Source organism: Brachionichthys hirsutus, chromosome 13 (genome assembly GCF_040956055.1).
Source record: "Brachionichthys hirsutus isolate HB-005 chromosome 13, CSIRO-AGI_Bhir_v1, whole genome shotgun sequence".
Classification (NCBI taxonomy): domain Eukaryota; kingdom Metazoa; phylum Chordata; class Actinopteri; order Lophiiformes; family Brachionichthyidae; genus Brachionichthys; species Brachionichthys hirsutus.
In genome coordinates, this window is record NC_090909.1 from 11,823,628 (window position 1) to 11,851,066 (window position 27,439).

General features: G+C 47.4%; 2 protein-coding genes across 2 annotated transcripts in view; one reads left to right on the top strand and one right to left on the bottom strand.

The window, feature by feature from the left end:
- Positions 1–1,124: 1,124 nt before the first annotated feature.
- Positions 1,125–24,857, bottom strand: vars2 (valyl-tRNA synthetase 2, mitochondrial). Its single transcript, XM_068747634.1, has 29 exons — positions 24,516–24,857; positions 21,807–21,888; positions 21,607–21,707; positions 20,461–20,582; positions 20,320–20,386; positions 19,376–19,473; positions 19,187–19,268; positions 18,449–18,568; positions 17,876–17,981; positions 16,921–17,009; positions 14,590–14,680; positions 14,358–14,485; positions 14,104–14,207; positions 12,759–12,840; positions 11,345–11,421; positions 11,161–11,248; positions 10,135–10,228; positions 8,281–8,351; positions 8,086–8,211; positions 7,605–7,709; positions 7,052–7,120; positions 6,880–6,958; positions 5,805–5,935; positions 4,524–4,676; positions 4,187–4,393; positions 3,281–3,392; positions 3,000–3,199; positions 2,339–2,488; positions 1,125–1,488 (listed from the first exon to the last, which is right to left on the bottom strand). The coding sequence occupies exons 1-29, from the start codon at positions 24,855–24,857 to the stop codon at positions 1,411–1,413; spliced, it is 3,354 nt and encodes a 1,117-aa protein (XP_068603735.1). The 3' UTR covers positions 1,125–1,410.
- Positions 24,858–25,621: 764 nt separating this feature from the next.
- The window catches only part of ppp1r11 (protein phosphatase 1, regulatory (inhibitor) subunit 11), a 5,584-nt gene continuing 3,766 nt past the window's right edge, over positions 25,622–27,439 (top strand). Inside the window, exon 1 of the mRNA XM_068747476.1 lies at positions 25,622–25,693. Within this exon, the coding sequence (XP_068603577.1) occupies positions 25,622–25,693 (72 nt within the window). The remainder of the gene's footprint in view (positions 25,694–27,439) is intronic.

Here is a 27,439-nt window from a genome sequence, read left to right on the forward strand (position 1 = left end):
CACGGTCACGGGTCTCAGTGGGTAAGGACCGCCCACGGTCACGGGTCTCAGTGGGTAACGACTGTCCACGGGCACGGGTCTCAGTGGGTAAGGACTGTCCACGGGCACGGGTCTCAGTGGGTAAGGACTGCCTACGGTCCCGGGTCTCAGTGGGTCACGGGTCTCAGTGGGTAAGGACTGCCTACGGTCCCGGGTCTCAGTGGGTCACGGGTCTCAGTGGGCAACGACTGTCCACGGGCACGCAAATCCCGCGCCTCAGAGGCTTCCTACGACCCGTTTAGCTAACTGAGACCAACGCGTGCGTGACCCGAACTATCGTAAATAAAAGGCGCGACACGAACACACCTTCACGCACGACACGCGACACGGACACGCAGCCTGTCAGGGGTACGGCAGCTAACAGCTAACAGCTAACAGCTAGTGCTGCTAGCTGGCTAGCCGGCTAGCGCTCATGCTCACCAGCCGTCCCGAGCGGAGACATCGCGGGAGCAGCTGCCGGCCGAGGCGGCTCGTTCCCGGGCAGCAGGCTGCAGCACGAACCGCGAAGCCGGCTGGCTCGTCGGCCACCGTAGTGTCCGCTTCGTGGACGTGGGGCGCACTCACAGCTGGTCCAATGCGCGGGCTCGACGTTCACCCGCGGGACGTGCGGGAGCCTGTTTCTCACGCACGGAGTCCCCGCAGCGACACGTTCCGGTCTCAAGTCCTGTCCCCGGTTCGGACTCGATGTCTTCTGTCCTCCGGCGGCGTTTTAAATGGAACTACAGGAAGCGGCACTTCCGGGTTCTTTAGCTTTAGACCCACGGAGTGTTTTATTTATATTTTTATATTCTCGTTGCTGCTTCGCTAGAATCGTTCAGAGATTTGGGGAGAAGTGAGAAATATACTCGTCCTAATTAATCCTAAATGTTCGACGTGCGTAGGAATCATGAAGTACAGTCTATTCATCAAATTTGTAAAATTAAAGTTTTCACTTTCCAAACGTACCGAATAGCTTAACCGTGAATAACGTTCTATTCATGCGTAATAACGACGACATAATAACCTGAGCCAATCTCATTGTCCAATCACGTGACACCACGGAATGGGGGGGAGGGCTGAATGGGTTAAATCTCTCAGGTGTTCTGAAGAGTTGCTTGATTTCATCGTGTTCTTCATCCTTGACCCCTGCTTGACCCCTGCCTGACCTCCGGGGAACCTCCGACTACGGGCCCCCTTTGGTGCCTTTAATGTTTCCTGCCGTCATGAACAACATCCAGTTACGACTGAACAATCCTTCCTTTATTAGCAGGCGGTACTCATTATCGTACGCCGGCGGCATGGCAGGTATGAAACGACGGTCCTCGGTAGCGTCTCCGTCCCCAGCGGGGGGGGGGGGGGGGGGCGTCGGTTCCGTCGGTTCCAACGCTCCAGTCATTCTGTTGGTTGAATAACTTGCAGGACTTTCAGCCGGTCCTCAATGGTCTTCAACTCCTGCTGCAGGGCCGACACCTGAACACAGGAGGAACCGGGTTTACCCAGAATGCACTGGGTTAACGTTTAGCTCAGTTCATTTCAGTTCATTTGTTCATTCATCCGTTCAATCATCTTCCCGACTGCTTTTGTCCGTTACCGGCTCGTTGGTCTGGAGCCTATCCCAGCAGTCGACAGGCGAAAGGCAGGGCACACCCCGGACAAGCCGCCAGCTCATCGCAGGGTCTCGCACGCACACACACACACACACACACACACACACACACCTATGGACAATCTAGTGCGGGGGGGGGGGGGGGGCAAACCTTTTGACTCGCGGGCCACAATGGGTTCTAATATTTGACGAGGGGCCGGGCCAGGAACAGATGGATGGAGTTTCCAGGTAGCATTACAGGGTCAAAGGTCAAATTAATGAGGTTTAATTAAAATACAGTTTAATTCAATGATGTAATTTGGACAAGTTCGGCGGGCCGGATTAGAAAACCCAAGGGGCCGTATATGGCCCCCGGGCCTTAGTTTGCCCAGGCCTGCGCTAGTGTAACCAGTTCACCTAATTTGCATGTTTTTGGTGGTGGGAGGAACCCGGAGAACCCGGAGAGAACCCGCGCAGTCCCAGTGGAGAACATACAAACTCTGCACAGAAAGGACGCAAACCCGGAACCTTCTCGCTGTGAGGCAGCAGCACTACCCACTGCACCACGCAAATCCTTTCAATTTGATGACGTTGTCGTTTTTACGCAACGATGAAAACCTCCGTGAACGAGCTCCTCTGATCGATTCCTTCGGTGGAACCTTTTCACTCATTCAGAGGCAAACCGTGCTAATCAATGCCGTTTGGCTCCGCCCCCGGCGACGGCCCCCGGCTCACCCTGTTGCCGATCTGTTGCCTGACAGGGGCAGGGACTTTGGTCAGGAAGTCTGCAGCCTGGACCCGGAGCAGGACTTCCTCCAGCTTCGGGGTGAGCTTGTTCCTGCGCTGGGTGAGCTGGGCGACCTGCTTATCGACGTTTGGTCCGCCCTGAGAGACACAATTAGCATGTTAGCACGGTGAACGCTAACGCCGACGCGGCGGTGGGCGATGAGTCGCCGGTGCCTTCAGGTTCAAATCAGACTGATCCTGATTCCTGCTGTTCGGTTTCCGCATCAACGGCGACTTTGATTTTGAAAAACAATGTTTCATTCAAAGATGTTTTCAGTTCAAATAATTCTAATTAGTACTTTTCTGTGACCGTTTTCTTTTTTAATAATGAATCTGTCATTCTTGAGGTCACAGTCGTTTTGCTCATCCGGTCACACGAGGAAGAAGCAAACTTCTAGAAACCGCTGAGCTGAGGGGAAGCTTCGGAAAATGCTACATCCTGCTCTGTAAACAGGAAAAGCCCAATGACGTGCACGTTGCTACGGTTACTCCCAGCCTGATGCTACTACGGCCAGAACACTGATACCATTACATCTATCCCCGTCTTTTTATGTGTGTGTCCCGGGAAGCAGAGCAAAGACATCTCCAGAAACAGGAAGTGGTTGCATGCCTGAACTTGAAGGTGCAGCTGGCATGTGTGGTTCACCACCCCAACGAGGCCCCCGCTGGGCGGAGGCGTGGAGTGGACAGCGGGGACGTCTGCGCCGGGAGGACAGTAGATATGCAGGCTGGAAATGCGGCTTAAAGTGTGAACGGCTGATTTAAAACGAAGGAGGACCCGAGCTTGGTGAGGAGAACACACCGCCCACACTGAAACACAGAAGCAGCGTGAAGACGAGACGGGTCATCCCGCCAGACGCAGTTAATGCTAATGCTAAGCTAATGACTCACTGCCGGGCCTCTCTCTGGTCACGCCACCCTGAGCTCGCAGGGAGCGAGCGACCCGGATCACTTCCTGGACGAGCACAAACTCTCGCTCCACCTCAGGAAAATGACAATGTGCCTGACAGGAAGTGAAAGTTACAGAAAACACGTCAGCGAAAACAGGCGGGAAGCAGCTCGGCCAAGAAGAATAACACGCACACACGCACACACACACACACACACACACACAGGTTCTAGATTGTTCTTGGTATCTTTATACACCAACATGAAAAGTAAAAGTGAATCAGAATTGATGTATTTTTAACTGATTCTTGAATCCATAAATGGGTTTAATGTTAAAATGTAATCCCCCCCCCCCCCCCCCCCCCGAGTTCATTCTGGATCAGAACCAGAAGACATTGTTCATGATGGTTCAGATCGCTCCCCTTCATGACTGGGATGTTTGCCGAGTGAACTGAATATATATCTTACAAGTTGTGATTTTTTTTTAAATGGTAAAATTCAGATTTTGTTTTTGTATCCGGATCACTCTCAGAATTGAACGGGATCCAAGTTAGGCGGCACCACAAAGAGAACCTCCTCGGTGGAGGCAAGAAATCCACCGAGATGCTCCAATTTAGAATCGACTCAGCTGTCAGGAGGCAGAAACACGAGTGGACCCCCATTAAGAAATAAATTATTGATAATATCTGTAATTCAGATCAATTCAGGATCAAATTCAGTGGTGAGATAGCGCCCCCCCAATCAACAGAGATATTGAGGAGCAAGTCTTGAAGCTCCATTGACTGCAACGTTAAGGAAAAGTCTCATTAACAGGCAGAAAGACAGAACATACAACCTGCATGGCGGAGGCAGTGACAGCGGAACAGGAAGGGGAGGAGCTCTAAGAAGGGTTGATGGTCATATTCCTACCAGCTGGGAGGAGCGGGGGTACGGCTGCAAACACAGGCTGGCCTGGGTCGCGGCACCAGGGCGGAACTTCTGCAGCCTCTGCCACAGCTCCTCGGTGATGAAGGGCATGAAGGGGGACATCAGGGCGAGACACACAGACACACAGTGATAGAGGACACTGCAGGCCTGTCCTGCGTCCGGCTGGACCAGCACCGGCTTCACGTGCTCCTGCAGCGACACAGAGGGAAACCATGGCAACGCTCTGAAACATCCCATCAATCAGACTGAACCGAAACGAGGAACACTTTCGGTTTTCCTTTTGTTGTTGACATCAAAGGGTACCCATAATTCTCTTCACCATGTACACGTCACACAGGCTGTGGACCCAGAAGGCGTGCAGCGCCGACGTGGCGGCGTGCAGCTCGGAGGCCTGCAGGGCCCGCTCGCACTGCTGCACCGTGCCGTAGAGCCTGGAGCAGATCCACTGGTCCATGCTGCTGGAAGGCTTCATCTGGAAACAGGAACACAGGACATCAGATTAGCGTTCCTAATCAGATTAGCCTTCCGTCGAACATTTACGTAGCTTCGCCGCCGCCGAGGCAGGGGTCAGGAAATCGGGGTCACAGTTACAGACGGATCTTGATGAGATTTTCTAGAAATGTTGGGAATTTTTGTGATAATCCAGAAGAGTTCCTGGATTATGGATCACTTTGAAATTTTTGATAACGTTCAAAGTGTGTTCTTCAGGATGTCGGTAGATTACTGACCGATGTTTATGGACTTTGACAGTCATGCGGGGGGCGGGGGCTTCGATCTCACCGCTGAGGTTCATCCAGATTGTGGAGACTGTCGCCATTTAAAGGAGACATTCTACCATTTGTCCACAAGTTAACGTAGTAATCAGATACTGATATGAAATATCAAAACAGCAAACAGATGCTGCAGGACAGCGTCCCTCATTTCTGTCTCAAACAGATGCTGCAGGACAGCGTCCCTCATTTCTGTCTCAAACAGATGCTGCAGGACAGCGTCCCTCTTGTCTGTCTCAAACAGATGCTGCAGGACAGCGTCCCTCATTTCTGTCTCAAACAGCTCTGCCAGAAAAGCTCTAAACCCGGAAGCAAAAGTACGTTCATAGCGAGCACGCTACCATGGTAACCATGAGGGACGCTTTTAGCACACAATAAAACATTTTTGCCAATTTTCGCAGGAACATTAACACAAAAAATAAACTTTATCCACTCTGTTCTTCTTCTTCGACTCATGTAGGAGACAGAGGGCGAGCTGGACGTGCGGCGAGCAATCAGGGGGAGAGTGTCTCTCCCCACACACACGGCGCGATGACGGTAATAAATGTCTTTCCGTTCAACAGAGAGCTTGTTTATTCATCAGTTACTTTGACTTTAACATTTTCTGTTCATTTACTTTGATGTCGTTTGTCTTAAAGGTGAGGATCAATCGGCCGTTGGATCTTCCCTGCTACAAACAGTTCAGACACTCTCAAGATACCTTCGTGTTTTTGACACGCGCGAGGACGAGGACGGCGACTCCAAACCGATACGGTGGCGTCCCCGGTTGGACCTGCCGGACTATCGGACGCCGCCGTCCCAACGGGCCGGTCTACTTGCTGCTGCCGTACCTCTTCCAGCGCCGTCAGCGGCGTCGGGTTGTCCTGCAGCACGCCGAGCGTGAATCTCAATGTCTGCCACATTTTATTACAGAAATGTCTGCAGCTCAGGACCTGAGACGTGGACAGGCTGATCTCGCCTCCTGTTGGGCCAGAGAAGGTTCAGAACACAGTATGAGAGTAAGTCGACTCCGCCCACCGGCACATTCTCTGTAAAAAATAAGCCACTGAAAATCATTTTCTATGTTTTAAATAGCAAGAGAAGAAACTTCACAGCGGTAAAAATTAAGCCATCGTTTCAGAAGTGGAGGCGAGGAAAACGAGACTTTATCAAAGCGAGTATTGATGGTCAACAAAAACAGATTCCTGGGCTCTATCCCAGCGGCCCCCGGGGGCCCCGCCGTGGTGCTGCTTTTCAGTTTTGAACTCAGAACAGTCAAAGTCGATGTTTTTCTCTTACATGCTTTTATTTTTATCGGTTATTAGGTTGAAGAATCAAGATTTTAAATATATACGAACAGTAGAAAAATAATCATTTTAATTTAGTCCATTTAGTAAACTGATGAGCAAATGTGCAGGTTTTTGCTTTTTTCATGTCTTTGGTGGTGAAATAAAATAAAATTCTCCTCTACCTGCTCTCACTGCAGATCACAATTTCATCTGCAAACATCATATTCCAAGGAGCTTCCTGTCTCACCTCCTCTGTTAGTCTATCCATCACCATGGCAAACAAAAAGGGGCTCAGAGCTGATCCCTGGTTCATCCCACCTCTACACTAAACTCCCCTGTTACTCCTACTGCAATGCTGTCGTACAACTGGCATACATGTCCTGAACTACTCTGACATACTTATCTGCCTCTCCAGACTTCTTCATGCAGTACCACAGTACCTCATGCAGTACCACAGTACCTCATGCAGTACCACAGTACCTCATGCAGTACCACAGTTCCTCTCTGGACACCCTGTCCTAGGCTTTCTCTAGATCTCGGTTTTTCAGGGCCGTTACGCACTCGCATCCTGTCGTTGCTGCAACAAGACATCCCACATTGTGACAAACGGGCTTCCTTGTCGGGTAAGGACACTTACCCTGTATCTTGTTGGAGCAAAGGGCAAATCTCAGGGCATCAGTCCCACATTCAGGGATGCCCTTGGGGAAGTCTGTCCTCTGCGGGTTAGGAAATGGAGCAGACAGACAAGAGAACTTCTAACAAGTGTTTTGAGTCAGCCTGAAGGAACTAGAGGACAGCAGGAAGCTGACCTGAGCTTCCACTGCAACCAGCTGCTCCCTGGGTTCAAGGATCCCTTCCATCACCTTCTCTAGAAGTCTCTGTACAGGGAAACAAAAGACAGAGCAGGATGTCCAAACCATCCAGTTCACTGATTTTAGCCACAAATTAATATAAGGCTGCAAAATTCAAACACAAATTAATTCATCTCTCACATAAATCTGGAAATAAGTCCTTTATCTATTTTAATGGCTTTAATTTGTGCCATATATTGATTTAAAAAATGAAATGGATTGCAAAGTTGCTTGAGTGTCATCAAACTGCAACCCAAAGGCTCCATGGGGCAACAGTTTGGTTGTCATGGGGACTGACAAAAGGGTATTTATGACTTTTTATTTTAAATCATGTGCTATAAACCTACAACATAGTTACCGGCAGTCGACCAGTCCAAATGATCGGTCTGCACCCCTGTACTGTTTATAACAACAGTATCAGAGCCCTATCGCTCAATTAGGGGTAATAAAAATCATAAAATCAAATTACGAATTATTATGTGTCGCCGGCATAAAGTCGGAAGAGACGTACCTCCAGCGAGATCCCATGTACAATGTCCAATGGGTCGATGACATTCCCAAGAGATTTACTCATCTTCCTGCCATTCTTATCTCTCACCAGGGGGTGAAGCAGAACCTGATGGCATGAGAGAGAGAGAGAGAGAGAGAGAATAACAGGAGAAGACAGGAGTTCCCAGCCGGGGGGGGGGGAGATAACCAAATAAGCAAATAAGGGGGTGCCTGCAAACCCTTGGATTATGCAATTTAGCAAAAAAAAAATAAAAAAAAAATAGTTGAACATTTGAATTCTTATTTTTTGCTAATACCTTTAAACACTTATCTTAAATAAATGTGTTGCTCAAATTAAATATAAATTGCATTCTTCTTCTTCATATGAGATATTACTTTCGTAGGGGGTGTGGGAACCTGTTAGAGGTGTCGGGAACCCCTGGGGGGTAAGGGGGGGTTAGGGGGGGTAAGGGGGGGTTGGGACATCATTATGAACTGGCCACCTGCTTAAACGGTAACTGTCCGGTCAGCTCGTTGCCCAGCATCACCATCCTCGCAACCCAAAAGAAGATGAGGTCGCTGCCCGTCTCCAGGATGGAATTGGGATAAAAGCGCTGCAGGTCTGCGGTCTGTGGGGGGTGAGGTTCGGATTGTCATCCAAGCGAAGCAAGGCTTTTATTGATTAGTCCTACCCGTACCTGTTCAGGCCAGCCAAGCATGGCGAAGGGAAACAGCGCCGAGGAGAACCATGTATCCAGGACATCGGGGTCTGACGCAGGGAGAAGGGAGACAAAGAAACGCAGTCATATTTAAACTACAGGCCCAAAAAAAGTACAAGCTTTAGCATTAACCGATAGCATCAAGATTTTGTGTAGCTACTATAGTGTTACGTGTCGCCATAGTAGAAGTTATTAAAAAGTACTCAGACCAAAACATCTTCTAAATAAACCTAAAACATCTCGTTACCTCCCCTTTTCAGAGGGAATGTAAGAATTACATTAATCTAGATTCATTCAAAATACTTTGCATTATCCTTCTTACAACCCCACTTCCTGTTTGCATGGAGACAAACAGGAAGTCAAACATCATGTCCAATGCATGAGACAAACAGGAAGTCAAACATCACGTCCAATGCATGGAGACAGACAGGAAGTCAAACATCACGTCCAATGCAAGGAGACAAACAGGAAGTCAAACATCACGTCCAATGCAAGGAGACAAACAGGAAGTCAAACATCATGTCCAATGCATGAGACAAACAGGAAGTCAAACATCACGTCCAATGCAAGGAGACAAACAGGAAGTCAAACATCACGTCCAATGCATGGAGACAAACAGGAAGTCAAACATCATGTCCAATGCATGAGACAAACAGGAAGTCAAACATCATGTCCAATGCAAGGAGACAAACAGGAAGTCAAACATCATGTCCAATGCAAGGAGACAAACAGGAAGTCAAACATCATGTCCAATGCAAGGAGACAAACAGGAAGTCAAACATCACGTCCAATGCAAGGAGACAAACAGGAAGTCAAACATCATGTCCAATGCAAGGAGACAAACAGGAAGTCAAACATCATGTCCAATGCAAGGAGACAAACAGGAAGTCAAACATCATGTCCAATGCAAGGAGACAAACAGGAAGTTGTGGGTGGAGAAATCACTCCACGACGATCCTGCTCACACTTCCACGCTTTCAAGAAAGAACTCAAAACCCACCTGTTGGCTTTTAATGTCCAATTGTACAATACTGCCCCCCAGGGGTGGAACTGCTTGACTACTGCCCTCAAAACAGCCTTTTTTTGTCCACCTACGTTGTACATATTATGTGTCTTTTTAATTTGTTATTTTGCATCAATTGAGTAATTTAATATTGGTTTTATTTTTATTTGTATTGTTAAATGTGGATGATTTATGTACGAAGGACTTTCAACAGAAACAACACCGCAAGGGCTTTTTAGAAATGCTCCTCTTAGACAGGATGTTTGACTGTATTTGTACTGTAATACATGCTACTGTTTGACTGTACTTGTACTGTAATACATGCTACTGTTTGACTGTACTTGTACTGTAATACATGCTACTGTTTGACTGTACTTGTACTGTAACATTCTATCTAATAAATATATTCAGTCGTGTCATCCCTTTTATGTTGCAGTTCTCTCCTGCCTGGTTTTTATTCCATTTTATTTTATTCTGGTCTCGTTCTCTTCCCATCCGTGTCACCGTCCTGTTGAGTTTGACCATTTTTTAAACCTAGCTTCCTGTTTCCTATTTCCTGTTTCCTGTTTCCTGTTACCACCTCGTGTGTTTGCTTCCGTGTTCCTGTCTGGTTTTTCCACCGCGTATCAGCAGTTTATTCTTTAGTTGATGCATTTCTTCAGTTTTTAAGCAATTGTAAAACCTCTTTTTGTATCTTGACATTTTGTCTGGATTTGATTTTTCTCTACTTTAAATAATTGTTTAAACTGCAACAATCTTGGCGAGCAAATATAATGAGAACAAATATTGGTAATTACTGGATAAATGAGCTTTTCTCTTTCTGCACTCACCTTGACTCAAAGCAATGGCTTCTGGCTTCACACCATATCTGAGAGCAGCTCTCTGCCGGGCCTCGTCCTCAGTCCGTCCCCAGACCCACTGATCCTATCACGATCACAGGACAGGCAGAACGTTAGAGGACAGGCCGGAAGACACTGCTATTCCACGAGGGGAGGAGATCAACGAGTCAAGTTAACTTTCATCTATTCCGGGTTGCGTTAGAGCAGGGGTCGGACCCAAAATGGTGAAAGAGCCATATTGGACCAAAAAAAACAAAAAACAAATGTGTGTTTATTCTGGAAATGTCTTGCAACATTTGACTTTTTGTTGTTTGCTAGCTTCTCATTATATTTTAAGCATACCGGTAAACCAGTCTCGTCAGCAGTGAAGGCGAACGAATCTGCCCACGTATCATTAAACGTTTTCTTTTCTTAGATTTATCCATAGTTGTCCAACCTGGGGGTCAAAAAATTCAAGAAATTGCGTGCAATTTGGCAGTTGTGACCGGATATACGTCCACTGTCGATGATTGTGACGTATATTATGAGCGACAAAACAATTTAATACGTTTTATTTTGTATTATTTATAATCACCATAATCTTCAAATTTAGAGTTACATTTAAAAAACGAATGAACTAAAATAAAATACATTGAATTAAATACTCATTATTTATTTTCTAAAGCCACAGGGAGCCGCAGCAGAGGGATGAAAGAGCCACATGCGGCTCCGGAGCCGCGGGTTGCTGACCCCTGCATTAGAGGAAAAGGCAAGGGGCGCTGCACTGAGCCCTCTTATCAATCTCACACGCCGTCCTTCCCTCGCTCGTGATCAAGACCCCAAGAGAGTTCAAGTCTCTTCTAGTCAAATTCTAGTCAAGTGTTTTGAAAGGGACAATGTCCCTCGAACGTATTTGGATGTGATCGCCATTTCAGAGTGGCAGCTCAGTCACTGGAAAATGATGATGAGGGGACGCACGGACCAATAACAGGGCAGCACGTGCGCTCAGGCCTTTACATCGCTGTAACAAACACACACCTCCTGTTTGTCAGAAGAATTAGGAAGCTGCACTTGGTATGCCGGGATCCGATGGCCCCACCAAAGCTGCCTGGAAATGCACCAATCACTGCCAAGCGCACAGAGGAAGAGTCCATTCAATCAGCGTGGCGCCACCTAACAACACAGCGCCGTTACTGCTCACACGTTCATCACAACGGCCGACCTGATCTTGGACAGCCAGTTATTCCACGTCTTGGTGTGAAGCTGGGGGGTGATTTCCAGCTGCCCCCCCTCCACAGCCTGGCAGGGAGGAACAGAGCAGAGTGTTTACGAAGAGTTTAAAGATGAGACTCAACTCGTGGCGAACCGACTCGTCCGTTTCCCCCCGAAGCTGAGAGGGTGTGGCCTCACGCTAAATACTCGTAGGATGCTGGAGGAGGAAGGCGCTATCGCTAATGCGCTAAAGAAGATCATTGCTGTTTAATTACCATCTCGTGCCTCCCATAGAAATCACACAACGCTGAGGCGTTGAGCGCCGATGACATCATCATCGTCACGCTCTTGTTCGTTTGACAGAAATCCTGCTGAGCTTCATTAAAATGTTTTTATCTGGCGTCGTTTCGATTTTAGCTTGGTTTAGTTTAAACAAATATTTAGAAAAGCGTCAATAACACATTTTATTTGGGGCTTCTGGCAAATCTGGAATGTTAGACATCAACTTCTTTGTGTCTCCAGCGTCTGCCTAAGTCAGGGGTCGGCAACCCAAAATGTTGAAAGAGCCATATTGGACCAAAAAAACAAAAAACAAATGTGTCTGGAGCCGCAAAAAATTAAAAGCCTTATAATCAGGCTGTATCTATCTATATTCCCAAACGGCTCTTTTTCTCTCATCTCCATCCGGATATTTTTGAGCAGAGTCTGTGTTTATTCTGGAAATGTCTTGCGACATTTGACTTTTTGTTGTTTGCTAGCTTCTCATTATATTTTAAGCATCCCGGTAAACCCGTCTCGTCAGCAGTGAAGGCGAACGAATCTGCCCACGTATCATTAAACGTTCTGTTTTTTAGATTTATCCATAGTTGTCCTACCTGGGGGTCGAAAAATTCAAGAAATCGCACACAATTTGGCGGTTGTGACCGGATATACGATGTTTGATGGTTGTGACGTATATTAAGCGACAAAACAATTTTATACGTTTTATTTTGTATTATTTATAATCACCATAATCTTCAAATTTAGAGTTACATTTTAAAAACGAACAAACTAAAATAAAATACGTTGAATTAAATACTCATTATTTATTTTCTAAAGCCACAGGGAGCCGCAGCAGAGGGATGAAAGAGCCACATGCGGCTCCGGAGCCGCGGGTTGCTGACCCCTGGCCTACGTGAACAGCAGGGAGGTGAGAGGCGAGTGAAGCAAGCGCAGTGTTCTCCGGTCCTTTGACTGTTGGTCAGACCTCCCGACTCTCTGTGGCTTCAGTTAATGAATCTTGCGTGTTAAGATTCTTTTTGCGTGTCTCCTGTGTACTACTCTGAGTACCGGTGAATCATTGCATTCTGTTTTTAGTGACGGCCCAACCACGTCCGGGTTGGCCTACAGATTGAGGATCACATCAATCAAAGACACGAACCTACCTGTATGGCTTTTTCAGCCATTTCATGGCAGCGGACAAACCATTGCTTCCTTATAAGCGGCTCAATGATGTCACCTGAACGACTGACAAGAGGAAGAGAGACACGGAGAAATGAGCTGTGAGTAGATGAGCACCAACATCAACGTGCATTTTCATTTTCTCTAACGGCCAGGCCCACGCGGCTCAAGACGGACTGAGGGGACCGCTTGTTCAGCTTGTTCCAACGTTCTGGCTTACTACTTTGGGATTGGTGCAACGTGAATTCTGAAATCTGCTTGGGGGGGGGGGCTCAGGTAAGGTGTGCCTTATCAGACAGATGGCCGTCCACCATGAGTCTTAGGTTCTGTCCAAGGTTTCTGCCTGTTAAAGGGGAGTCTTTCCTTTCCTCCCTCTCCAAAGTTCTTGCTCTTGTGGGTCAAGTTGGGTTCTGTTTTCCCTGCTAACCCTGTAAAGTGCCTTAAGATGACTTCCTGTTGTGATCTGGTCCTACAGAAATAAAACTGACATTTATAAAAATGGCTGTATTTAAAGCGATGTGTTAAATATGCATACCTGTCAACCAGTACGTTTTTGCCGTACAAAGTACGGTTTTTATGCATTCTAAGACGTGTACGGCGTAGAAGAACATCTGTACGGGAAAACGCAAATTCGTAGCGTCCGTCAGACGCTGAAACAAGGACGAGATGGGTCTCAGAACAAGCTTTTATTAATCGGTAACCCCGCCGCTAACAGAACAGATATCCTCTCCCGTCTCTCTCACCCCCTCCACGCTCACACACACCGTCCCTCCTCCCTGGATGCCTTCACTGACTCTCTGCAGAGTAGGAATTACGAAGACGAACACGAACTGTTACAGTCCCATCCGGTCTGCACCGAGTATCAAGAAACGTGAAAAACATGTTTCCCAATCACAAGCCAGCAAAGGTTTGTATTTTCTGTCCCTGTTTGAAATTTAAATTACAAGCATCATTGATCGATACTTAAGTTTGGTTTACAAAAATAAAAATGCTAACGATTTTTTTCCCCGAAATATCTGTTCTTATTTAAAAATTTCAATTACAAGCATTATTAATGGATATTTTAGTTTAGTTAAAATATCAAAATTAAACTGTTAATGTCCAACTATGTACATTAATAATGTCCAACTATGTACATAAATAAACGCATTTGAAAAAAAATATATGGTGTAAGGTTATTTTGTATTTTGTAAGGAAAAAATCAACGGTTTGTACGGCCATGGAGCCTTGGAGGTTGACAGGTACGAATATGTCTGAGCACGGAGGAAGCGAAAGCGAGTCCGGTGTGTGTGTGTGTGTGTGTGTGTGTGTGTGTGTGTGCTCCTCTACCTGCAGACGGGTAGATTCATGGCATGAGCTCTCTTTTCTCTGAAAAGCCTCTTCTCAACAAGGGCATCCACGACAAGCTGCCTTGCATCAAAACGTTTCACTCCCTTCAAAAACAACAAGAACAACACATTTAACTCAAGCGTCCAGATTGAATTGATGTTTCCCTTCAGCATTTTGCAGACTGTAACCTGATATTGTGACTGTATGTAAAAACATGGATCCTATTTCTACGTGGTTGCGGGTTGAAGTTCTACCTGCAGCCACTGTCCACAGGCGTCCGTCATCGTCCCATCGCCTTCAATCACAGTGAGGCGGGGCAACAGGTGACTTTGTGACAGCAGAAAGTCCGTGTGGTCATGAGCGGGAGTGACCTTCACCGCACCTGGAGACAGGATGAGGACAGCGGCATCCATTCAGGGCGTCGAGGCGTGCGCTGGATAACAGTATGCTGCGATCAACACGCTACGGGGCCTTTGCTGCAGTCACCAGTTCCTAGTTCCATGTCCACCACTGGATCAGCGATGATGGGCAGGAGAGTGTTGGTGAAGGGGTGCCTGCACTGCTTCCCAACCACAGCCTGGGAAGGGATGAACAAAACGCATTAGCTTCATTTGTTTTTGCTTGTTATTAGTAATCTGGTTAGTATTATTGCTTTTGCTATACAGGCGGTCCTCACGTAACGCTACGCTACGTTACGCTACGTAACGCTACGCTACGCTACGCTACGTTACGCTACGCTACGTTACGCTACGCTACGCTACGCTACGTAACGCTACGCTACGTTACGTTCCGAAGACCCCGTCGCTAAACTTTGTCGTGAGACGGAACCCCGTTAACCAACAGCTTGCCAGACACTTTGTGTGCTCGGAAATCTTTGATATCTGCGTACGTATTGACCATTTATACTGTACATATGATGCATATTGATCCTGGCGTGTGTGCAGCCTATAAGCAGCCACTAGGGGGCCCCGACTTGGCAACCCCATTTTGTATGATGCAGGGAGTGATGTGTCGACACAAACATGAGAGTGAGAAGAACACCAGCAAATGAAATATGTAGAAATAACAAGAAAACATAACCCAGCCTGCCCAATGCACTTCAACCAGAGGGTCACCGGTTCAAGTCCCGGCCCAGTCAAGAATACAAAGAGTGGACGGGTGGCTGGACACAAATTGTCCGCAGTGTATGAGTGTGTGTGTGAGTGGTTGTGTGAGTGTGTGTGAGTGTGTGTGTGTGAGTGTGTGTGTGTGAGTGGTTGTGTGAGTGGTTGTGTGAGTGGTTGTGTGAGTGTGTGTGTGAGTGTGTGAGTGTGTATGAGTGGTTGTGTGAGTGGTTGTGTGAGTGGTTGTGTGAGTGGTTGTGTGAGTGTGTGCGTGAGTGTGTGTGTGTGTATGAGTGGTTGTGTGAGTGTGTGTGAGTGTGTGTGTGTGAGTGTGTGTGTGAGTGTGTGTGTGTGAGTGTGTGTGTGTGAGTGTGTGTGTGTGAGTGGTTGTGTGTGTGTGAGTGTGAGTGTGTGTGAGTGTGTGTGTGTGTATCAGTGGTTGTGTGAGTGTGTGTGAGTGTGTGTGTGTGAGTGGTTGTGTGAGAGTGTGTGTGTGTGTATCAGTGGTTGTGTGAGTGTGTGTGAGTGTGTGTGTGTGAGTGGTTGTGTGCGTGTGTGTGTGTGCGTGTGTGTGAGTGGTTGTGTGCGTGTGTGTGTGTGCGTGTGTGTGAGTGGTTGTGTGTGTGTGTGTGTGTGAGTGTGTGTGTGTGAGTGTGCGTGTGTGTGAGTGGTTGTGTGTGTGTGTGTGTGTGTGTGTGTGTGAGTGTGCGTGTGAGTGGTTGTGTGAGTGTGTGTGTGTGAGTGTGTGTGTGTGTGTGAGTGTGCGTGTGTGTGTGTGTGTGTGTGAGTGTGTGTGTGTGTGTGAGTGTGTGTGTGAGTGTGCGTGTGTGTGTGCGTGTGTGTGTGCGTGTGTGTGTGTGCGTGTGTGTGAGTGGTTGTGTGTGTGTGTGTGTGTGAGTGTGTGTGTGTGTGAGTGGTTGTGTGCGTGTGTGTGAGTGTGCGTGTGTGTGAGTGGTTGTGTGTGTGTGTGTGTGTGAGTGGTTGTGTGTGTGTGTGTGTGTGTGTGTGTGTGTGTGTGTGTGAGTGTGCGTGTGTGTGTGTGTGTGTGTGTGTGTGTGTGTGTGTGTGTGTGTGTGTGTGAGTGGTTGTGTGCGTGTGTGTGAGTGGTTGTGTGTGTGTGTGTGTGTGTGTGAGTGGTTGTGTGCGTGTGTGTGAGTGGTTGTGTGCGTGTGTGTGTGCGTGTGTGTGTGAGTGGTTGTGTGCATGTGTGTGTGCGTGTCACTGACTTTTCATGTTGGTGTATAAAGATACCGAGAACAATCTAGATCCTTCTGGTGCTGATCCAGATCACCATGTGGACGGTGTAGATCCAGTTAGGAGGGGAACGAGCTCAGAGTGCTTTTCTAGTTTACTGTTACTCCTACAGAGTACGTAACAATATGCGACGTACTCACAACGCATTCCGCTCATCGTAACAGCGATTGTTTTATATTTTATTTTATTCTTTTATACTTCAGAAAGCCCGTCGTAACGCTGAGTCGTCATTGAGTGAGGACCACCGGTATTTACTATTACTATTCTTCCTTGTCTTATTCCGCAACTCAAATTGTGGCGGGTATGTTACTTTGGACACGCCAAGGTCAGTCGACTATAGTTCTACATGTAGTATGTGCAGTTTTCAAGACGCTCATAGTGCCAATACTTTTTGAATAAAGGTGTGCTGTATAAAACAAACTTCTGTAGCCTGCGCCTCGTTAAACTAACGTTGACTCGCCTGATATCTCGGATCATCGGGATGAACAGCGACCGCCACATCTCCCAGCATGGTCTCGGGGCGAGTGGTGGATACCGACACCTCTCCTCCTAAAGTCAGACGGAAAAGGAAATACTGTTACGTTTTTACGAGAACAGAGGAAACTTTAGATTTTCACTATACAGTAGTCCCTCGATATAATGCGGTTCATTTTCTACGACTTCGCTGCTTCGCGGAGTTTTTTACTGCAATTTCAGATTTTGTTTTTTGCACTTGAACGCTCCTTGAAACGGCGCAAGACGAAGGGGCGCGGTCGGAGGAACTGTGAAATACACGCGAGTTGCTATTAATAACTTCTCATGTGTTCAACCTCGTAGGTTGATCATTAAAATTAAATTCGTTATTTCTAAAAGCTATCATGTTTATTTGTTAAGCGTTTGTTTTATAGCGCTCTTATTCTCTGTGTAAAAAGAGGCTTTTATTTTGTAGGAGCATAAACGTCACGTCCCTTTTGGGTTTCGTTTCTTCCTGTTGATACATGTAGCCGCTGCCGTTCCGCTGTGCTAAGCTATCCAATAAAGCAGCATGAGAGGCTAAAGACAGCACGAGTAGAATATTTGTTCTTCTGCACTCCAAGCGGCTCTTTCCTCGACCTGCACGCCTTAACATTATTAACAGGAAAACGTTTACTGTACGTACTATATATTTATATTCCTCAAACAAATGTTTAGTTCTGAAAAGGTTTTGATCTTTGGTTTCATTCTATAATACTGAAACAATCTATTTAGATTAATGCCTGACTGTTAAACGTGTATAAAGTGTGTGGTGAGGGGTTTTACAGCCTTAAAACATTTATGTACATGTATAATAATTGTAAAAAAAAATAAAGATTACTACATTGCGGGTTTCACTTATTGCGGGTTGTTTTTGGAACGTAACCCCCGCGGAAAATGAGGGACTACTGTATTGTACTCACCATCTTCTATAGGGTATGCAAAAGTTACCAACATCCCAAACTCCACTTTCTTTTCATAACCAGGAACAGACAGCATGGTCGGCCCGGGGACCTCCAGCAAGTCAACCTGACAGCAGAGCCACAACGTTAAAGTTGAGATCAAGTTCATGTTCAAATGTTCAAGTCACTGCTCAGACTCTACTTCTTGTCAACACAGGAAAGGAGGACAGAATGAAATGAATGATGATGTCCAAAATGTGCAACAAGTAGACGAGATCAAAGGCAAGCTCGTCTTAATGTTCAGGGAACTGCACATGCATCAGGGTTGCAGGTCTCATGAAACTCCAAACATGAATCCCGAATCACCGAAGCACCGCGGCCCACTTTGTCTTTCTGTCGCTCGTTGCTTCGTTGCTTCGTTGCTCTGTTTCTTGTCACAGCGGCCCATTTCAACAAATGTGCCTTTGAAGTGATCCCAAGGATTCTAGGGGATCTTCCAAGGCTGGAAAATGATCTGGTTCTTTCTTTTCACCAGTGGTGTTCCAGCATGTTGGACCTCGTCACCGTAGCGTGTCTGTACCCATCGTGTCTCACCTCTATGTCCGAAATGGCAGATTCCAGAGCGCAACTCCAGTTGACCAACACTTCTGAACGATAAATCAGATCGGAGTCACACAGCCTGACAAAGGCTTCAGTCACAGCCCTGCTGAAGCCCTGAAACATACAAAAACACAATACTGAAAGCTCCAAAGCATTCCGTTTTATGAACATGACTATATAAGCTCATTATTCACCATTTTAAGTCAATGTTTCACTTGTTACACTAATAACAATAAACGGTTGCTCTTGGGACCGGAAATGTCACCTCACAACGCAACGTCATCCCGTCATCCGGCTCGGGACTCGGCTGTTCGGACGCCGGCGCTTCGCTTCGCGGTGCGTCATGCCGTGCGTCCGCTTGCAGCCCTCCCCGTTTCCCAGCCATAGCCCCCCCCCCCCTCCCTCCCCCCACAGTCCTCCCATTTCAGATCGGCCTCTTTGAAGTTAGAGTCAATGATTTTAGTTGCGTTTGACTCTAACCCAGGCTACGCTTGCACAGTGTGACCGATGGATGGATTCATTATTAACTCGTCCCGGGCCCCCCCGGCAATTGCTCTGCGTCCCCCCCCACTTTGGGAACCACCGGACTAACAGATGGCACTGATACAACTGCTAAAGAAAGCACCTCTGTATGCACTTACAGCTAATCCCTTTCCCTCCTTTTCTAAATGAACATTTGTTTCTCCACACGGAGGCCTCCATGTTTCAGAGCGCATGTGACTGGCGTCTTACTGGATCCATTGTGAAGCATGCTCTGCTCCAGTCCAGGGAAGCACCAAGTTTCCTCAGTTGATGGTAGATCTCTCCTCCTTTCCTGAGGTAAACAGGAACAATAACATCCATTTCAAATAAATAATCGGCAGAAAAAAACAGCCGTGTAAAACACATCTGTGCCCCCTTGAGAAGGTCCAGCTCACTCACGCGTTCTTCCACTTCCACACCTCCTGTAGGAACTCCTGCCGGGTGAAACTCTTTCTGTGCCTCCCCTTTTCCCTCAGCAGCCTCTTCTCCACCACCGTCTGACACACACAGAGAGAGAGAGAGAGAGAACAACGCTTTGCATTCGAATGGCTGCAAGTTGAGTGTGTGTTTCAATCACCATCTATTATAAACTGCACAGCACGCTAGTTTACTGCTGCTAGTACACATCTGTGTATCCACTCCGGCTGCTGCTGTTTTGTGATGCGTCTGTACTTGTATGGTTTTTGCAGACCCCGCCTCCAATAGACTATTGGATCTTGTGAGACAGTAAACAGGGCTTCCGGATCAGAGGGGCCAAACCTGCTCTAGCTTGCTGCTCCGGAACGTACTACAAGACTCCTTCTGGACTCTTTTTCCCATCATGCCATTCGTGTCCCTCCCTCTTAAAGTGGCAGTTTACAGCACAGGCACAATTCCAGATGTAAAAATAGTTCTAGAATCTGGATCCAGATCCGGATCAACGCCATTCTCGGGGAGGACCGAGCCACGGACAGAAGTTTTTGAGTTATGCGCTCGGACAGACAAACAAACAGACAAACAGACAAACAAACGCACCCAATTGCAATACCCTCACCTCCTCTTCGGCGAGGGTAATAACACTTTGGGATGAGTTCAGGCTAAATATACAGGCTGGTAACATAGCAAGTTAGCATCAGCCAAGCTGTGCATTAATAAGTGTTTAAATATTGGTACTCGCTGCAAAGAGCTTCGAGCGCTTGGTAGACAACCATCGTGCAATATTAACGGAATCAACTGATAAGCAACTTATTAAACCACAATCTAACTCATCAGCAACCTGGAAATACTTTCTACAGGAAAACAGAGCTGGAACTGGACGTTGAATCCAAAACTTGCTGTAGAAGAGGAATACAAGGGGACGTTACCTGAGTTGCAATCCCTGCATGATCACATCCAGGGACCCACAGGACTCTGCACCCCTGCATCCTTTTCCTAATGGATTCAAAGCGACATGTATATGACACAGATCAGAATCCATTCTTAGCTGGGGCGTTGTTGGCCGTTACCATCGAACCAGAGCGTCTTGGACGGCGACGGTCAGGGCGTGGCCGAGGTGCAGCGTGCCAGTCACGTTGGGGGGCGGAATACACAGAGAGAAGGTCTGATCCACGCTGTGAGGTAACGTGTCCTGTTGGAGTGAAACATGGGAGGTTTGGTGTGATGAATGCTGTTTGGAAACTGTTACAGAAGGTGGGGAATAAGCAGGGGGGGGGGGGGGGGCAGTTACAGAATTAAATCTGTAAAACGAGTCACTCGAGTTTAAGCCCAAACCTGAACTTTTGAATAATAATAATAATACATTTTACTTAAAGCACCTTTCAAGGAACTCAAGGAAACTTTACAGAGGCATAAAAATCAACAACAATAATTTAAAAAAAACGATACAATGAAAAGATATCAATAACAAGAATAAAACGTTGAACAAAGAGGTTAGGGCGTGCGGGAGTATGCAGGCCTTGGGGGGGTGTTGCAGTTCCTGATATCCGGGGGTAGTGAGTTCCAGAGCTGGGGAGCAGAGTGACTGAGGGCTCTGCCCCCCATGGTGCTGGGGCGGGCGGAGGGGACAGGGGGGCGGACGGGGGGGAGGAGGACGAGGTCAGGGAGGTATGGAGGCGTGAGTTGATGGATGGACTTGAAGGTGAACAGAAGGAGTCTTTGCTCGATTGGGAGCCAGTAAAGTTCTTGCAGGATGGGGGTGATGTGATGGTAGGGGGGGGGGGGGGGGGGTTTGGGTTATGATACGGGCGGCAGAGATTGAAATCTGTGGAGGGATTTATGAGGGGAGGCCGAACAGATGGGTGGGGGAGGGACAGAAGCAGTTGTGGAGTTTAGTTTACAGGAAAGGTAGAGACGGGTGTCATCTGCAAAGCAGTGAAAGTGATTGTTAAACTTACAGGAGGAGGAGGTATATAATAAAAAGGAGGGGCCCCAGGACTACGCCCTGGGGCACGCCTGAGGTGACTGGGGAAGGATCGCAAATGAAGGACTTGAGTTTTTGAGATATGACTGAAACCAGAGGAGGGGGGCTGTGAGTGATACCAAGTGAGGAGGGTCGACTGAGGAAGATGGAGTGTGAGATGGTGTCAAGGGTCATACTAAGGTCATTGGGGCGGGGGTTATTTGAGTAATCTCGTCTGCTCTGAAGCCCTTACGTGATGCTCTGGTCTGAAGAAGCCCTCTTTCTCCCACCACTCGTACCAGCTGGATTCCACATACTCTGGACTGTACGAGGACGGGAACTGCGTGTTTGTATCTGCAAACAAAAAATTAAAAGTAACATTAAGAAAAAAGAACTTGAAGTTAAACGGGCTAGTTCAAAGAATGTGTGCTGCCATTGTCATAGGTTCATCACCTTTCTTTGCCCCAGGAGGCGTCTGTGCAGCGTAAACTATTTTCTCCTTCTCGCTCCAGTGCACGGTTGTATCTGAGGCTGCCTGGTAACACAAAGAGACGAGTCATCATGAACGGATTTCAATCGAGCGGTCCGTTTAAAAGAAATGAAAATCGCATCTACATATAAAAAATAGTCAAGGAAGAACACCTCAACGATGTACTCTGGAAATGAGGCCGAGTCCAGCGTCAAATTCTAGAGACGGAAATGCAAGTGGGTGCAGCGGACAGACGGATTTTACATTTGTCACAGAACCACTTCAAAAGTGATTCCAGGCATCTATCAGGTTTACAAGAATACCCAAATAATGAACATTTGCCACAGACATCGTTTGCCACGGTTAGTTCCTCTAAACTCAATAACCCTAAACATTTTGTTTCGTCAGACATTCGGTGTAAATACATTAGAAATAGTGTCTTCAAACAGCACTAGATTTTGGAAGGTTACTTAAGATACACTTAAGATGTGTGGTACACAATTTAGTAAAGTGATGCCATGAAAAGTTGACATTTTCAACAGGGGAAGAAACAACTTAATGTGTGGCGTTATTTCTTTATGTATTTAAAGGCACAAATTACTTTAAATTTACTGCAGTTGTTGACGGTAGTAAAACATATTTTTTCTCTTGACTCACAATTTTGTGATTTTTTTAAGAAAGTCTGGTCCAGTTATTCGAAACAGACGGTGTTTAAAAAATATATTTTTGGTTTCCCTTGCAGGTAAAGATTAAGTGAAGATTAGCTTTTATTGTCGTTGTAAATGTACACACTTTTTACACTGCAAACAAAAAAATGACATTCCATTTGCAGAAGATAAATATTATTTGCATTGTAGTAAACCAAATGGAAATCACAGAGTTTATCGGCCTTACGTGAAGCGAGGAGGCCGGCCATCCTTCTGTGCCTGAACCAGTCGTGTTCATGTTTATGTGCTCACTGGTGATCAGTTCACTTGGGACAGATGCTAATATTTGTACCAGGCCTGAGTTCTTAATACTTTCAAGCAGCTACTACCCTAGACCATGAGTCTTTTTCCATTTATTGGTTTTATTTGTATTTGTATTGTTAAATGTTGATGATTTATGTACGAAGGACTTTCAACGGAAACAAGACCGCAAGGGCTTTTTAGAAATGCTCCTCTTAGACAGGATGTTTGACTGTACTTGTACTGTAATACATGCTACTGTTTGACTGTACTTGTACTGTCATACATGCTACTGTGTGACTGTATTTGTACTGTAATACATGCTACTGTGTGACTGTACTTGTACTCTAACATTCTATCTAATAAATATTGTTGCGGCTTCCTTTCCTGGTCCTGCGTATTTATCCGACGCGCTAAAATGTCCGTACAGAGACGCGGAATCCTGGATGCGTTCACGGGTGCATTTATTTGAGGCACAAGTACGGCGGTACTGGCGATGAACAAAGTCCGAAAAGTATATTGCACGGATGAATACTGGATCGGTGAAATGAACCATGGAATACAGACAACGCGTACAAAAGGTGTGTAAAAGCGGTCAACAAAAGTTACGGCCTCCCAACTGCCTCTCCCCTAGCTCCGTGTCCCCGGTGAGTTCGCACCTTTAAACCTCACACACGCCCACACGCACACACCCACTCCCAAGCCATACTCACATTCACCACACGGGGCAGCAGACACACACATGCATTCGGTGCCCACCATACCTGTCTTCTACAAATATATTCATCATCATCATCTCTTGTTAGAGAAGTGGAGGTCTGCTCTAGAAAAGAGAGGGATGAAGGTGAGCAGGAGTAAAACAGAGTACATGTGTGTACATGAGAAGGTCCCAGGGGGGACAGTGAAGCTACAAGGAATAGACGTAAAGAAGGGAGAGGACTTCAGGTACCTCGGGTCAACAGAGCAGAGTGATGGAGAGAATGTGGAAAGGAGGTGAAGAACCATGTGCAGGCAGGCTGGAACGGGGGGAGGAAAGTATCAGGTGTGCTCTGTGATAGGACGAAGGGACAGGTCTACAAGACAGTGGTGAGGACAGCCATGATGGACGGCTTAGAGACAGTGGTGAGGACAGCCATGATGGACGGCTTACAGACGGTGTCTCTGAGGAAAAGACAGGAGGCGGAGCTTGAAGTGGAGGAGATGAAGATGCTGAGGTTCTCCTTGGGAGTGACCAGGTTGGACAGGATTAGAAATGAGACAATAAGAGGGACAGTGAAGGTTAGACGTTCTGGAGACAAGGTCAGAGAGACCAGACTTTGATGGTTTGGACATGTCCAGAGGAGAGACAGGGACTATATCGGTAGAAGGATGCTGAGGATGGAACTGCCAGGGAACAGGACTAGAGGACGACCCAGGAGAAGAGACATGGACGTAGTGAGGGAGGACATGAGAGTGGCTGTTGTTGGGGAGGACGATGCAAAGGACAGGGTAAAGTGGAGAAGGTCGGGTTGCTGTGGCAACCCCTCTGGGGACAAGCTGAAAGTGCAGCATCATCGTTTCTCACGCCTGCCTCTCTCGACGCGTCTCCAGCGTTGGACGGTGAAAGAACGAGGAGACGCATTCCGGTTTCAGTATATCTGTCAAACGTAAACGTCGCGATCACGATAATCGTCTTTCGTTAGAGATAATCGCATCGATCAATGATTGCGATCAGGTTGCAGCTTCTCGTATTTCTTTCCTACTTACCGTGGGGGGACGTGAACGTACGGCGGTCTCCCGCTGACGCCTCCGCTTCGCAGCTTGAGACCGTGATGAGGCGAGAGACTGTGAGGAAGAGGGGGATGAGGAAGAGGGGGATGAGGAAGAGGCCAGTGAGGAAGAGGGGGATGAGGCGAGAGACTGTGAGGAAGAGGCTGGTGAGGAAGAGGGTGGTGAGGAAGAGGGGGATGAGGAAGAGGCCGGTGAGGAAGAGGGTGGTGGGGTAGAGGGCGGTGAGGAAGAGGCCGGTGATGAAGAGGCCGGTGATGAAGGGCTGCGGCCGAAGAGTCTCACTCCGGACAGCCCGACATGGCGACCTGCCCTCCACATCCTCGACGCAGACGTTCTGATTCCACCTCCCGTGTTCGTCGTCGTCCGAGGCGCCTTTAACGCGCTCCTGCGCCGCCGTGAACCGGAAGGAGGAAACCTTCCGCCTTTTATGCAGCCATTAATTCAGAGCAATTGTTTTAACTTCATTTTACTCAGACAGAAATCGACCGTAGTTCTTCTAACCTCAGCGGTGCGGGGGAAGCCTTTCGCTGACGGACCACCGGAACCTCACGAACAGGAAGTGATCCTTGTCCGTCTGGAAATATCTTCCCCGCGATGTTGTCGCTTGTGTCAATGTAAACTGTAAGCGACAGCGAATATCCGGTCCGGGTTTTAAAAGTAAAGAATTTGCGGCAACGCCGTTCACTAAAAGACACTATAACGAATGTACATATAATATATAATGAACATATTACATTATTTATGGTGTAATAAAACCGCAACAAAGCGGTCTGGCGTGTTTTCGTCTGCGGTCAACAACATGACTCAAGCGGCTGATACTCGTTGAGACGACAAACCCCTCCCGAGCGGCGGGGACGACCTTTAGTTTGACTATTCTCGCGTCTCATCAAAGCGTCCGACGCGTAAACCACAGCCCGGACAGCCTTTGATGTTTGTGGCGTAAAGATTCGAGGTCTGCCTCTCCTTTCGGGCCGCTGTTTATCACTGGCTGCTTTCCGCCGACCTCTTCCAGCACGCTAGCACGCTAGCACGCTAGCTAGCTAGCTAGCGTTAGCGTTAGCGTTAGCAGAGCAGCTCCAGGTATGGCGGAGGCTCCCGGGACATCGAGCGAGACGATCACGGAGACGGTTCAGAGCTCGCCGCCGCCCCAGCAGGTACGTGAGGGGATACAGAACACGTCTGTGTATTGTGTCGTCCGATGAGAAAGAAATATTACCGCGAACCGACGGGCTGCGATCAGAATCTAAAGGTCTCCCAATACCGATCCGATTCATCGATCGGTTTAAGTGCTCCCACACACACCCGTCTCCAGGTTTACTGGAAAAATACTGTTTATCAGGAATGTGAAATTACCAAAACAAGAACAGTTTATAGTAGAAGATGGCTTATAACTGCGTTATTACATGTCTTTATTGTTGTTTACCGACCAGAGCAGTGTCAGTTTATGTGACTAAAGTAATAGAATTAACCCGCAGGACAGGTGGAGGACAGGATCAGGTGTCCTCTGACAGGAGAGCGTCGGCGAGGACGAAGGGACAGGTCTACAAGACAGTGGTGAGGACAGCCATGATGGACGGCTCAGAGACAGTGGTGAGGACAGCCATGATGGACGGCTTAGAGACAGTGGTGAGGACAGCCATGATGGACGGCTCAGAGACAGTGGTGAGGACAGCCATGATGGACGGCTTAGAGACAGTGGTGAGGACAGCCATGATGGACGGCTTAGAGACAGTGGTGAGGACAGCCATGATGGACGGCTCAGAGACAGTGGTGAGGACAGCCATGATGGACGGCTTAGAGACAGTGGTGAGGACAGACATGATGGATGGTTTAGAGACAGTGGTGAGGACAGCCATGATGGATGGCTTAGAGACAGTGGTGAGGACAGCCATGATGGACAGCTTAGAGACGGTGGTGAGGACAGACATGATGAACAACTTAGACACGGTGGTGAGGACAGCCATGATGGACGGCTTAGAGACAGTGGTGAGGACAGCCATGATGGATGGCTTAGAGACGGTGTCTCTGAGGAAAAGACAGGAGGCGGAGCTAGAAGTGGAGGAGATGAAGATGCTGAGGTTCTCCTTGGGAGTGACCAGGTTGGACAGGATTAGAAATGAGACAATAAGAGGGACAGTGAAGGTTAGACGTTTTGGAGACAAGGTCAGAGAGGCCAGACTTTGATGGTTTGGACATGTCCAGAGGAGAGACAGGGACTATATCGGTAGAAGGATGCTGAGGATGGAACTGCCAGGGAACAGGACTAGAGGATGACCCAGGAGAAGAGACATGGACGTAGTGAGGGAGGACATGAGAGTGGCTGGCGTTGGGGAGGACGATGCAAAGGACAGGGTGAAGTGGAGACGGTTGGGTTGCTGTGGCGACCCCTCAGGGGACAGGCCGATATCACACTACTAACCTAGTTATCCATCGCCATAATAATACCTTTAAATAATTTATAAAATTCAAGGCATTTCAAAAATTGCTGTATTTTTCAGAACTCTAAACAATATCTTCAAATGGTAAAAATAGAAAGCTGTTACCGTCGGTAACAGTAGCATCACCAGGGTTTGTGTCGGTAGCAGCAAGTCACATTTAACGCTTTTTAATGCCCAAATCTTGTATTTATTTGCCATAAAGGGAAACGCGTGTGCGTATTCATTTCCACAAACGTTCTATCAGAGGAATGAGGTCAAATAAATACATTTAAAGGCAAACTGGACACTTTGATTTCAAGTTCTGATTTTACCTCTGTGATTCCATGTCGTCATGTCTGGAGGCTCCGCCCTCGTTCGTTGTTTTTTGATTCTATTTTTTTCGATGCTTTTATAAATGACTGAACACATCAGTGTTAAACGTGCGTTGCTATGGCTGCGATTGTCCTGCGTCTATAACGCAGA

Bases quoted from the DNA above. Each gene is read 5' to 3' on its own strand.
- vars2 (XM_068747634.1), bottom strand. From the start codon at position 24,857: ATGTGGAGGGCAGGTCGCCATGTCGGGCTGTCCGGAGTGAGACTCTTC. The intron at 12,841-14,103 runs GTAGAGGAGCAC...TCCTCTTGTCAG, and splicing joins ATGAATCTACCCGTCTGCAG to TCGTTCAGGTGACATCATTG. The intron at 5,936-6,879 runs GTAAGTGTCCTT...CTGGCCCAACAG, and splicing joins TTGCTCCAACAAGATACAGG to GAGGCGAGATCAGCCTGTCC.